This window comes from Filicampus tigris, chromosome 22 (genome assembly GCF_054856515.1).
Source record: "Filicampus tigris isolate MCC_2025a chromosome 22, RoL_Ftig_1.0, whole genome shotgun sequence".
In the NCBI taxonomy this organism is placed as follows: domain Eukaryota; kingdom Metazoa; phylum Chordata; class Actinopteri; order Syngnathiformes; family Syngnathidae; genus Filicampus; species Filicampus tigris.
This window is the reverse complement of record NC_141238.1, coordinates 238,765-249,593: the sequence shown is the minus strand read 5'-3', so window position 1 is coordinate 249,593 and position 10,829 is coordinate 238,765. Positions and strand designations below refer to the sequence as shown.

The 10,829-nt window shown below is 51.6% G+C and overlaps 2 protein-coding genes across 8 annotated transcripts; both read left to right on the top strand.

The window, feature by feature from the left end:
• Positions 1-57: 57 nt before the first annotated feature.
• LOC147126277 (uncharacterized) lies at positions 58-3,649 on the top strand. 7 transcript variants are annotated; one of them, XM_086022676.1, is made up of 8 exons: positions 58-283; positions 905-1,090; positions 1,498-1,563; positions 1,661-1,786; positions 2,124-2,198; positions 2,272-2,367; positions 2,475-2,554; positions 2,632-3,649. In XM_086022676.1, exons 2-8 carry the CDS (start codon positions 1,031-1,033, stop codon positions 3,026-3,028), a joined length of 900 nt encoding a protein of 299 aa, XP_085878802.1. In that variant the 5' UTR covers positions 58-283; positions 905-1,030; the 3' UTR covers positions 3,029-3,649. The 7 variants fall into 7 exon arrangements, with proteins under 7 accessions (XP_085878802.1, XP_085878803.1, XP_085878804.1 ...); XM_086022678.1 differs by lacking the exon at positions 58-283 and having other exon boundaries at positions 290-1,563; positions 2,632-2,704; positions 2,795-2,878; positions 2,957-3,649; XM_086022677.1 differs by lacking the exon at positions 905-1,090.
• Positions 3,650-3,794: 145 nt separating this feature from the next.
• On the top strand, positions 3,795-10,829 carry LOC147126276 (tetraspanin-8-like). The gene is made up of 11 exons (XM_086022679.1): positions 3,795-4,794; positions 4,874-4,952; positions 5,950-6,145; positions 7,610-7,666; positions 8,728-8,847; positions 8,951-9,025; positions 9,326-9,421; positions 9,512-9,646; positions 9,730-9,762; positions 10,308-10,391; positions 10,471-10,829. Exons 3-11 carry the CDS (start codon positions 6,086-6,088, stop codon positions 10,561-10,563), a joined length of 753 nt encoding a protein of 250 aa, XP_085878805.1. The 5' UTR covers positions 3,795-4,794; positions 4,874-4,952; positions 5,950-6,085; the 3' UTR covers positions 10,564-10,829.

Sequence of the window (10,829 nt, the reverse complement as noted above, 5' to 3'; positions counted from 1 at the left end):
GCTTTCGGGGCAAGCAAATCCAGTGAAGTCAAGATTAACGCAGGCACACGCACGCGCGCGCCTGCTTTCATGTCGTCTCGTGTCAGCGGCTCTTGCGCTTCTTCTGTTGCTTTTCCACTTGTTCCAAGGCGCTTGTAACTTTGTCGCCTTTGTTCCAGGGTGCCTGTCCAACTCGATGTGACTTGTTGCCAGGCGCTCGCAGTCCCAGGGCGGGTCGGCCAGGCCTTCCGACGCCGGATGTCGGCCAATGCCCCCCCCCCCGGTGCTCCGCAGCGCTTGTCGCGTGAGTGACGACGAGCAGGACTCGCTGTCCTTCCTCCGACGTGTCTGCTTGATTTTCAGCAGCTGTTTGACAGCCGTTTCAACAGGAAGGACGGCGGGAGGAAAAGGGCCGCTGCCTTTGTTCCGCTCGTTCCTTCCAATGCGCTTAAACGTTTCCCAGGGCGCTTCCACCTTTAGTCCACTTATTCCAAGGTCGGTCCTACTTGTTCCACTCGACTGTATTTGGAGGTTCTTCCGTCCTAGATTCAGTTGTGGTGGGCGTGGCTAACTTTGCTCCACGCTGCTGATGCTGCTGCCGCCTTGATTCCACAAGTTCCAAGATACTTGGACATTGAGTGCAGTCGTTCCAAACCGCTCTGACCTTTGATCCGCTCGCTACTCCTCGGGCACACGGTCGCGCAGTGTCGCTATTTTTAGCCTCGAGTCAACTCTTGTGAAGTTGAATTCTTTCCCTGCATGCTCTCTTTTCCACAACGTCAAGTCGCAAATATCCAACACTCTTTTGCTAGCCGCTACGTGAAAGTTTTTGGCGGCGGCGGTTGTTGTTGGTCAGCATGCGTTTCCTCCTTTCCTTCTTGTCTCCTGTGCAGCTAATCTTCCAAACTTGGTCATGTTCTTCCAGAGACACGCGCCGCTTTAAACAACATCCATCACTGGCGCGCGCGCGCGCGCCCACGCGCACCGGTGGCGGCTGGAGGCTCATTTTGGATTTGGCTCATTTTGGATTTGGCTCTCGCCGGCGTCGGTCATGGCTGGCCGCAGGAGTCACTTGCGAGGGCTCGACATCTGCGTCACGCTGCTGCTCGCCGTAAGCAAATTGCCAACCGCATCCACGGCAGGCTGCTTTTCCAAAGCCGAAGCGACCTCATGTTGACAAATATGGTGTCTTTGACTCATCTTGCTCCGTCGACACTTTTTTTGTTTTTGTTTTTTACGAATATTAGCCGTTTACGATTGGTACATTTGACAAATATATCTTCTGCGTGTTGCGGGCATTGAATGTCGGATGTTTCGGAACACGTTTGAGGAATTTATCGGTGCAGTTTTGCGAATATGGCAAGAAATGTTTTGCAAATATGTTGTACCACTGTTGATATGCGCCTTCCGGGCACCGGAACCACGTTGACGCGTATTGGGTGCAGCTGCTCTTTTCCAAATAGCGCCACCAGTACTCTGTGTACTTTTCAAGAACCGTGTTGTGATGATGTCGTGCAGGTGTGCGGCGTGCTGATGATCGCTGTCGCTTTCTCCTCCGTTGACGGCAGCGTCCCGGTTGCTGAGGTGACTGCACCCGCACACACACACACACACACACACACACACACACACGCGCGCGCGCGATGACTGTGTGTGACGTCCGTGCGTGTGCGTGGTCCAGATGTTGGCGGATGTGTCCGGCCGTGACGGGCTGCTGGTCCTGCAGGTGTTTGGACCCGTCACCGTCTTTTTGTCGCTCGTCGGCGTCTGCGCTGCTGCTTTAGACCACAGGATGTTGCTGATGCTGGTAAGACACACACACACAGAGTTATTTGTGCAAGGACTCCAGAGGGCATCACATGACCAACCTTGTATTTCAAAATTGATGTTCCCACGATGCTGGTAGACAAACACTACAGGCACACACACACACACACACACTAAACATTGACATGCACTAAGACTCAAGACATCAACACAGTCACATGGACACACACAATATTCCATGCACACATACACTCCAAACACATGCAATCGTGCAGATACTTTTTCACCACACGCACACAAAGTGTTGCACAGAGTGTGTGGGTGTGGGTGTGTGTGTGTGTGTGGGGGGGTGTGTGCGTGTGCGTGTGTTGTTTCAGTTCAGCGGCATGCTGTCGGTGGAGTTGGTGTCCATGCTGGTGGCGTCTTCTGGGCTGGCCGAGCTGCAAGTGGAGGTAAGTGTCGAGCGAGCGCCGGCGCCCCCTCTGGCCGCCGGCCGCTACAGCGCTTGTCCCGCTCGGTCGTCAGATGGCCGCCGCCGCCGACGAGGCCTTCGTCAACGCCACGCCGCTGCACCGGGCCGACCCGTACGTCCGGGACCAGATGGACAAGCTGCAGGCTCAGGTGCGCCCCCCCCCCCCACACACACCACCACCACCACACACACCACCACCACCACCAAAGCGGCCAACTGCGCTGACGCCGCCCGCCCCCCGCCGGCTTGTCCGCAGGGCGCTTGCTGTGGCCTGAGAGGCGCTGACGACTGGGGGGCGCCGCCGCCTCCCGCTTCCTGTCTCTGCGTGCCGGACAGGTGGGCCACCAGCACACGCGGCCGTTGGAAATGTGTTGCTGACTCCAAATGTGAAAGGGGAAATGTTTGCCCGCCAGGCCGCCGTCGCACCAGCCGTGCGCCCTGGCGAGCGCTCCCGATGCTCCGGAGCGCTTTTTTGTTCATTCCAAGGTGCCCGAGCGCACGGCCCACACGGTCTGCGCGCGTCGGCGGCGTCTTCATTTGCGTTTGCTTCATTTGTGCTTGTGCGTTTTGGCTCAGCCATGCGGGCCCATCCTGAAGAGTCACGTCAGCTTCCCCATCAAGCTCAGGATCGGCATCATTTCAACCTTTGCCACCTTGGCGGTAAACCCACGTCGACCGCGCACGCACGCGTGCGCGCGCGCGCACGTGACAGTGTGTATGCGTGCGCGTGGGTTGCAGGTGGCAGCCGCGGCGATGTCGTTGGCGTTGGCTCTGTGCAGGCGCACTCCAGCGGACGCGTCCGTCAAGTAGCGAGCGAAGGCCGAAGGCTGAAAGCTGAGGGCTGAGCAGCAGCAGGCGGCGGCGGCCAGCAGTGGTCAAGCAACACCTTTGACACTTCATGCAATGTCTTCTTTCTTCCACTTGGGGGAGACGCTGAGGCGCAATGCGCTCTCCAGGAACTGTTCACTCACTCGGAGTGCGTGTGATTGTCGTGTGTGTGCACGCGCATGTGATGTTTATGTGTGCGGTATATTTGCCTGTTTTTGGTTTTCTGTTTTCACGTCCCTTCGGTGGGTGTTTTGTGAGCCTTTCCCGTCGGCCAAATGTTGCGATGTTTTGAAAGTTGAAAGCAGTCTTTCAGATTTGCGGGCCCGATTTGCAAGTCGTCCGCTTTGCTGCACTCATTGGCGCGACGCTCTTTCCGGCACATTGACTTTGTCTTTTGTTGTTGCGGTTTGAATGAAGACCGGATGACATTTTGAGAGCAGCACGTGACTTCTTCTTGGCACGGTGGCATCTTTGATCTCTTTTTCCCCAGCAGCGTTGTAAGGGGATGAAATGGGGGCAGCGAGAGCAACTTGATCTATTTTCATCTTGGAAAAAAAACAAACAACTAAACGAGCGTGTTGTTTTTGTACTCGCACAAAATCATGACCGCCTATTTCGTCATGCTTATTTTTTTGCGCGTGTTTGTATGTGTGTGTTTCTTGTTTGCTCGTGTTTCAAGACGCGGCATCTCCAATTGAGCCGGAGAAGACGTTTGGGCTCAAAGGAGCCTGAGGCCGCCCGGACGTGATCTTCGTCACGGCGAAGGTTTTGAAAAGTTGCGTGACAACTTGCGCCTGCCACTTGGCTGCCCGTTCACGCCGCTTTTCCCAACGTCAAGTTCCACCCGACTGTCATTCCCCACTCGGAGTGTTTGGCGGATGCCCGGGAGACGAAGACACGCGGCCGTGGAGTCCTTCCCGCTTCCCTCACGCGTCCCAAATCGCTGCTGTCCTTAACCGCGCCCACGCAGGCAGCCGCTCGCCATAACCGAACAAAGTGTTTGAATTTTCCGATGTGCGCGCCTACCGAACTGCTTTCAAGTGGTAAGTGTGCCACCCGCGGGCGAAGGTGCACACGGGCCGCGCGGAGAAAGTCGCGTGGCCGCAAGTCCCGAGCAAATTGTCAGCGTCGGCCACGCGATGACCTTGGTGGCTGACGGCTCCTTCCGCACCACCTTTGCAACAAAACGGGCCCGCTCTGATCCAGACAACGGCACTCTTTTCGCTATTGTCTCAAAAACAAAACAGAAGGAAACCAAATCTGGACCGACGTCAGCGGCGCGCTGCTGAGCTCGGATGAGTCGAGACTCGATGACAGAGAAATCTCTGGAAGTCTGCCGTGACTGAATGTTTTCATCAACTATCGCATCTATGGAGTTGTATCCTTGCTCTGTAGAAGCGTCGTTACGGCCAAAGTTGTTTTCAACGGCCGATGGGCATTTGCTTTCATTCGTCGCCTGGATCAATTTTTTGCGCGAGGAGCTTTTTGAGCGCCGAAGGATTTAAGATCACACCTCAAGTGTTGGACAATGCTGTACTGGGTGTGAACGAACACAACTAAAACAAGTTCCTTATCCAAAATGAAGCAATGTGGACGGGTGCACTTGGAAGCTTTTCTGGTTTGGCCGTACTTGTGTTGTGTCGTGCGTTCATTGCAGTGTCTCGCAGTGCGAGAGCGAGCGGGCGACCTTTCAAACAGGAAACCGCAAAGCAGTTTGAACAGGAAAGCAGTCACACCCGCAGTTGAATGTGAGGCCGCTGTTTTGATTTGAGGACCGCTCGCGCGTGTGAGCAAGATAACGCGACTATGCTTTCGTCTGGCCCACAGGGACAATGGCTGCCTTCTACCTCCAGGCCGGCAGGGGGCGACGTCACGGTGGAGCGCTCCCTCTTTTTCCCTTCACGTGGTAAGCTTGCTACATCAAAATTCCCAAAGGCAACTTGTATGCTCCGTGTCAAACATGAAAAGCACTTTGAAGACATATTACTTGATTCCCCCAACCCCGTTTTTCAGTTTGAGTTCCGTTTTTTTGAAAGCGATCTTCTGTTATTTGTCGAGAAACGTTTTTTGTGCATAGGAATTGAAACGTTGAAAGGCTCGCATTAGTGCCATCTTGGATCGCAAGGGTCCAATGGAAACAAACCAAAAAAAAAAAAGAAGTCTGTGATTCATGCGATAAAACACAAAAAAACCCAAGCAAAGGTTGTGTCGATCTGTGTTTTCCTGCTGGGGCGGCAGGATGGACTGGCGAGTCCGTCGCCAATTCCCACCTGGGCGCAGTTTCGGCCTTCCTGCCTGCCTGCCTCTCCCACCCCAGGAAAAAAAAAAGCCAAACACACGCAGCGCAGCACAACACACCCTTCCTGCGGCCAGCTCTTTCACAGTAAAAGGCGCATTCCTCCCTTCAACGCTGTCCTGGGCCAGATGGCTCACGTCAAAACTTGTGCAACGAGCCCACTTGAAACTTTGCGTTTCCCCCCTGGGGACCAGTAAAAGAGGAGTCGGTCACATGATCGCCAGCAGCCAATCAGGCGCAGGAACATTGTCTGTTTGGGACATTCTTTTTGTTCTTTCCCGCCTTGTTGGCAAAAGTTCCGTTTGGATAGATAGACTCACACACTTACACAAACGCCCAAATATACACACACGCGTGATACACAGACACACGGGTACACACGCGACCTGACTGACGTGCTCGACGTAGATGTCCATCAACTACAACTTGGGGAGTGAGACTCCAAAGTCGCCCAAAAGACACCTTTGCAACTATGAAAACTCAACTTTTTCTGCTTTAGTTTTTATTGAAAAATGACATCCGAGAATGTTTTCCACACTAAAGCATCCAAAATGGGGTGCGTGTGCGTGTGCGTGCGTGCGTGTGCGTGTGCGTGTAATGTTTCTAGTGTGCTGACTGGAGGGGATGGTCTCTGGGCGTCATAGCTCTGGATTGGCGCGGATGCAGCTTTTACCATCCTAACAAGCTGCAGCTCATCAAAGCAGCTCACGCACACACGCACAAGCTTCGACTGCAGCGGCAAGATGGGGAAAATTAACAGCTGCCTCAAATGTCTTTTTGTCTTCTTCAATGTCGTCTTTGCTGTAAGTACAACTGCTTTCCTCGTGTCACATCCATATAGGTTATATATATATATATATATATATATATATATATATATATATATATATATATATATATATATATATATATATATATATATATATATATGTATATGTGTGTGTGTGTGTATATATATCGTCGCTATCCTGTGAAAAACACTTATCTCGCATTTTGGAAACTTTTTTAATTTTCACAGTAATGCGATGTCTGTAATGCGGAAACGCCATTCATGTAAAAATAAGAAAAATGAAAAAAAAAATGGAGATTCGTGTTTTTCACATGACAGCGACGATATATGTTTGTGTGTATATATATGTAACATGACAAGAATAAATAAGGCTTGTTTCTGATTGCAATAGCAATAGATTAATATGGATAAAATCGGAAAAAAAATCATAATTTAATCCATTTTTTTTTTTTTTACTATTGGAAGCAACCAGAATGATCTACCTTTTTTTTTTGGTTTCCATCTGAAACCAAGATTGCTCATAAGAATAAAAATAGTTTGCAAAGACGGTTCTGTTTTGGTGATAATATTCACATGTTACATAAGAGTCCAACTTTTTTTTTTTGAAGGACCTTTTTTTAATAGGGAAAAGGAAGTCATGTCATTTGTTTTCAAATGTATTTATTGGCCTTTAGTTTGGAGGTGATCAAGTGCAAATCCAAAACTGTCTTGACATAATGCAACTGCTTTGTGAAGGAATGTGTTTAAGGGGGCGGGGGCGCAAGGGGGGCAAAAGTTATTTGTTTGTACAGCTCATGTTGTCAATCTGGAGGGAATCAAATTTTCCAGAAGAATGTATGTGGTTGCGTAACAGCACAGCCAACAATAAAGGTGTCCAAGTTGAGTACATTTCCACTTGGACAAAAAACAAAAAAGTCTAGAACTGAGCTCAGGTCGTGTTTTGTTTTCCCCCAAAGGCAAAAGTCGAAAGCCCACCGCCACCCACGCCCACTTCTTTCCTCCTCCTCCTCCTCCTCCTTCTTTTTCTTTTTTTTTTTTTCATGATAGCACGCACTGATTCTGAGTTTCCATCTGCAACATGTCTGCTCTCACTTCTTCTTCACTGCAAGGGATGTGAGCGCACGCGCGCACGTGTCTGTTTCAACTTTTACGATTCTCCTCAAAAGGCGAACAAAGTGCCAAGTCGTCGTTGAGTTTTCATTTGGCGATGTCGCATAAAAGGTCACGGCGAGATGGATGACGTCACCCGTTGGCGCCGACGGCCCACTCGGCCTCCTTGACGACATTTGCTCCATCGCGCTACGTTACGTTCCACCAGCTATTGATCGTTACTTGCATGACCTTTGCTTGTGGGAACTCACGTTATGACGGTGCATTGTGACCTTCAACCCCGTTTTGTTGCATCACATTTGACATGACTGCTTCCGTTCCATTCCGCCACCTCACGTCACGTGCCACTTTGCGTGCTCGTGTTTAGATCATCGGATGTCTGCTGATCTTCGGGGCGGTGAAGACCAGCATCTACAGTACGCAGGTAAACGATTTCAGTCGACTCTTTCCAAAAATGCTTAAAACGTCTACACCGGAAAAAAAAAAAAAAATGTTGTGGAATTGCCTCAATTTGATGTGATCAAGTGGTTGAAGAGTGTCGCGTCATCTGGATCCATTTGTGAAAGTAGACGAAACATCCGCTCCAAAAATGGAGCTGGATCCAGATGATTTGATTTCGAAATCATTTTTTGAAGTGTACTCGACAACAAACACTTACTTGCGTACTACAGCAACGAGTACTAGAAAAGAACTCAAACTACAGCGGCGACTCTTATGAAAAGAAGCGACGAAATCAGCAGTTGTACAAGAAGCGCCTTTGGAAAGTCGACTCCTCTCACTCCAAGTTGTTGTTGTTGTTGTAGCCACAGAATTTCCTTCACTTGCTCCCTTTTGCATCCATTGAAGGGAAGCGTCAGGGCGGTTTTGCGAGATGACGACGACCGCGGACCATTTGAATGGCCGGCAGCCGCGTTAGCGCTTTAGCTTAGCATCCGCCCCGTGACTCACGCAACTTTGGTGCGTGCAGCAAGTACGCTGAGGGGAAGGTGTCGAATTTCCTGGAATGCTCGTGAAGGCCGTGTCGGGAAGCGGCGTAATTGGGAAGGGGGGGAAAAAAAAAAATCGGTGCCGCTGCTGCCGTGCCAACGTCAAAAACAATCCACATGTGTGTGTGTGTGTGGATTTCTTCAATGACTCCCCCCCCGCCCCCCGTTACGTGAGCGGCCAGAGCGGATTCATTACAAGTGAAATCAGGAATCAGGAAGCCAAAGAGGAAAAGAGTTTTGGGAAGACGACTTTTGCAAATGGACCCGGACAACGACAATGTCCACTTTCGCTTGTTGGATTAGTTTCATTTTGTTGTTGTGTGTAAAGTGCTTTGCTGCAGCTCTTGTGAAATGCGCTACAGGAATAAAGTTGCAGAATGAAGACGACAATGAATGTGATGAAATGGTGTTTGTTGTTGAAGTGAGAAAAAGTGCAAAGTCATTGATTTGACCACTTGCGATTGTGTTGCGTGCGTGCGTGCGTGCGTGCGTGACGCAGCTGGCGGCGGTGGGCGCGCCGGGCATGGGCTGGGTGTGGGTCTTTGCCATCGGCGTCCTGGGCATTTCCTGTTTGGGAATCTACGCCGGAATATCCGAGAAGGAGCTCGCCCTCAAGATCGTAGGTGGCCGCGCAAAAGTCGCATGACGGCCAGCGGGGCCTCGCCCGCCCGCGCGCGCGCGCGCGCGCACCACTAACCTGTCACCGTTGCCTTTGTTGTCAGTTTGCCGGCTTCATGGCGGTGGGCATGATCATCATGCTCATCTTCGGCATCGTGGTGGTCGTCATGAGGAACAAGGTTGGCCTTTATTTTTTATTTCATAAGGTTCCACACATCAGGTTTGTGGAGTATCTGGAAGGAAAATGCCAATCTTTGTGAAAAATGTTCCTGTTGCCGTTTTGTCTGAAATGGATTCCCGACGGCAAATAAGGCTTTGCTTTCCATATGATTGGGTTGAGTCGGCGCTTTTGGAAGGAAAGCCGAGGTCGCGCTTTGTTAGCAACACGCTAACACAGCCGCATGCGGACCGGAGCAAGCGCTCGCCGTTTGCACGCGCCGAGCGCGGACGACGTGACGCCAAGTGTCGATGTTGTGAAGGTGCGGCAGAGCTTCCGCAGCACCTCGGCCGAGGTGGCCAAGCCCTTCATGGCGGAGGAAGGATTTCGCGCCATGCTCCAGCAGCTGCAGGAGAGCGTGAGACCACCGCCGCACGTTCGCACACGCGTCGGCAAGGCGCTTGGGGAGCGGAAAGAACAGCAAAATGTGTGTGTGTGCGTAACTTAGGGTCAGTGTTGCGGCCTGGTGAGCGCCAGCGACTGGGGCGACGACATTCCCGCCACGTGCAAGTGCCGACCCGGACTGGACGGCTTCGGAGGTTACGGGGCCTTTGGGCATTCCGGATGCAAGGCCAGACCTCAGGTAGCCGCCGCGCTAAGCGCGCTAACGGCTTTTGGCGCCCCCCCTCGCTACCGCATCATTGAGCCGCACCATTTTGTCTGCAGGGAACCACCGGCCCTGATCTGATCTACCAGCAAGTAAGAGCGCACACACACACACACACATGGCAAAAACTCAGCCCCCGACACCACAAGTCTCACACACAAGAACAAACAGGAAGAAGTGGGCCGTTTTGGTTTGTGCAGTCGCTCTGAGCGAATTGACTCAGGAGTTCCCCCCGCTTGAAAGTTACAACAATTTCACCCATCCAACCAAAATGGGCAGACATGCTTCGTCATAACACAAGGCCCCAAAAAGTGGCAAGAGGAAGGAAAGGAGCCACTTTGGGCAAGTCCACTCAGCATCACTCGCTTGGAGTTTAGAGGGAGGAAAGGGGGAAGAAAAAGAGAAATCAGCCGCTGACACCAATTTGACCAACGGACACCAAAGTGGGGGGAGAAAAAAGAAAAAACTCTCAAGGACGCCTGGCCGAGCATAAACAGGAAGTCGGCCGTTTTGCGTTTTGGCAGCCGTTTTGCGCGAGCTCCGGGCTCCTACTTTGACAAAGTCCTGTCTCCGAATCGGGCTGACGTTTTCAAAATGCTCACCGCCGGCCATCAATAACCGCTCGTCTTCTCACCAGTCCTGCGGCGAGGTGATCGTCACCTACGCCGACTTCTTCTTCAACATCGCCATCGGCTTCCTGTTCGGCTTCGCCGTCGTGGCGGTGAGTTGCGCGGCGTCGCCCGGCGCGCACGCGCCTGCCCAAATGTCCTTCTAAGCGTTGCGACGCGGATGTGGTTTAGCTCCTGGGCCTGCTGGTCTCCCTCCTGATGATCCACCAGGTCAGACGCCACGAGCAGGCCGGCGCCTCGTCCATGGCCATGAAGGGCTACTGACGCGCCAACGCGGCTGGCCACTTTTTCCCTCTTTTCTCTGAGCTCTTTGCGCTGGGAAACTTAGCAAATCTTTTCAGCCTCCTGCGCTATAATTTACAGTCCGCTTTTGCTGCCTATTTTTGATACTTTTGACATAGACACAAGTACAAAGGAGATTTCCAATGTGTTTTTCAAATGACATTTTTACAAACTAGAAATGTTATTCGGTGTTTGTCTAGTCTGTGATTTCTGATGAACATTAAATTGTGTTTTGTAACGACCCAAAA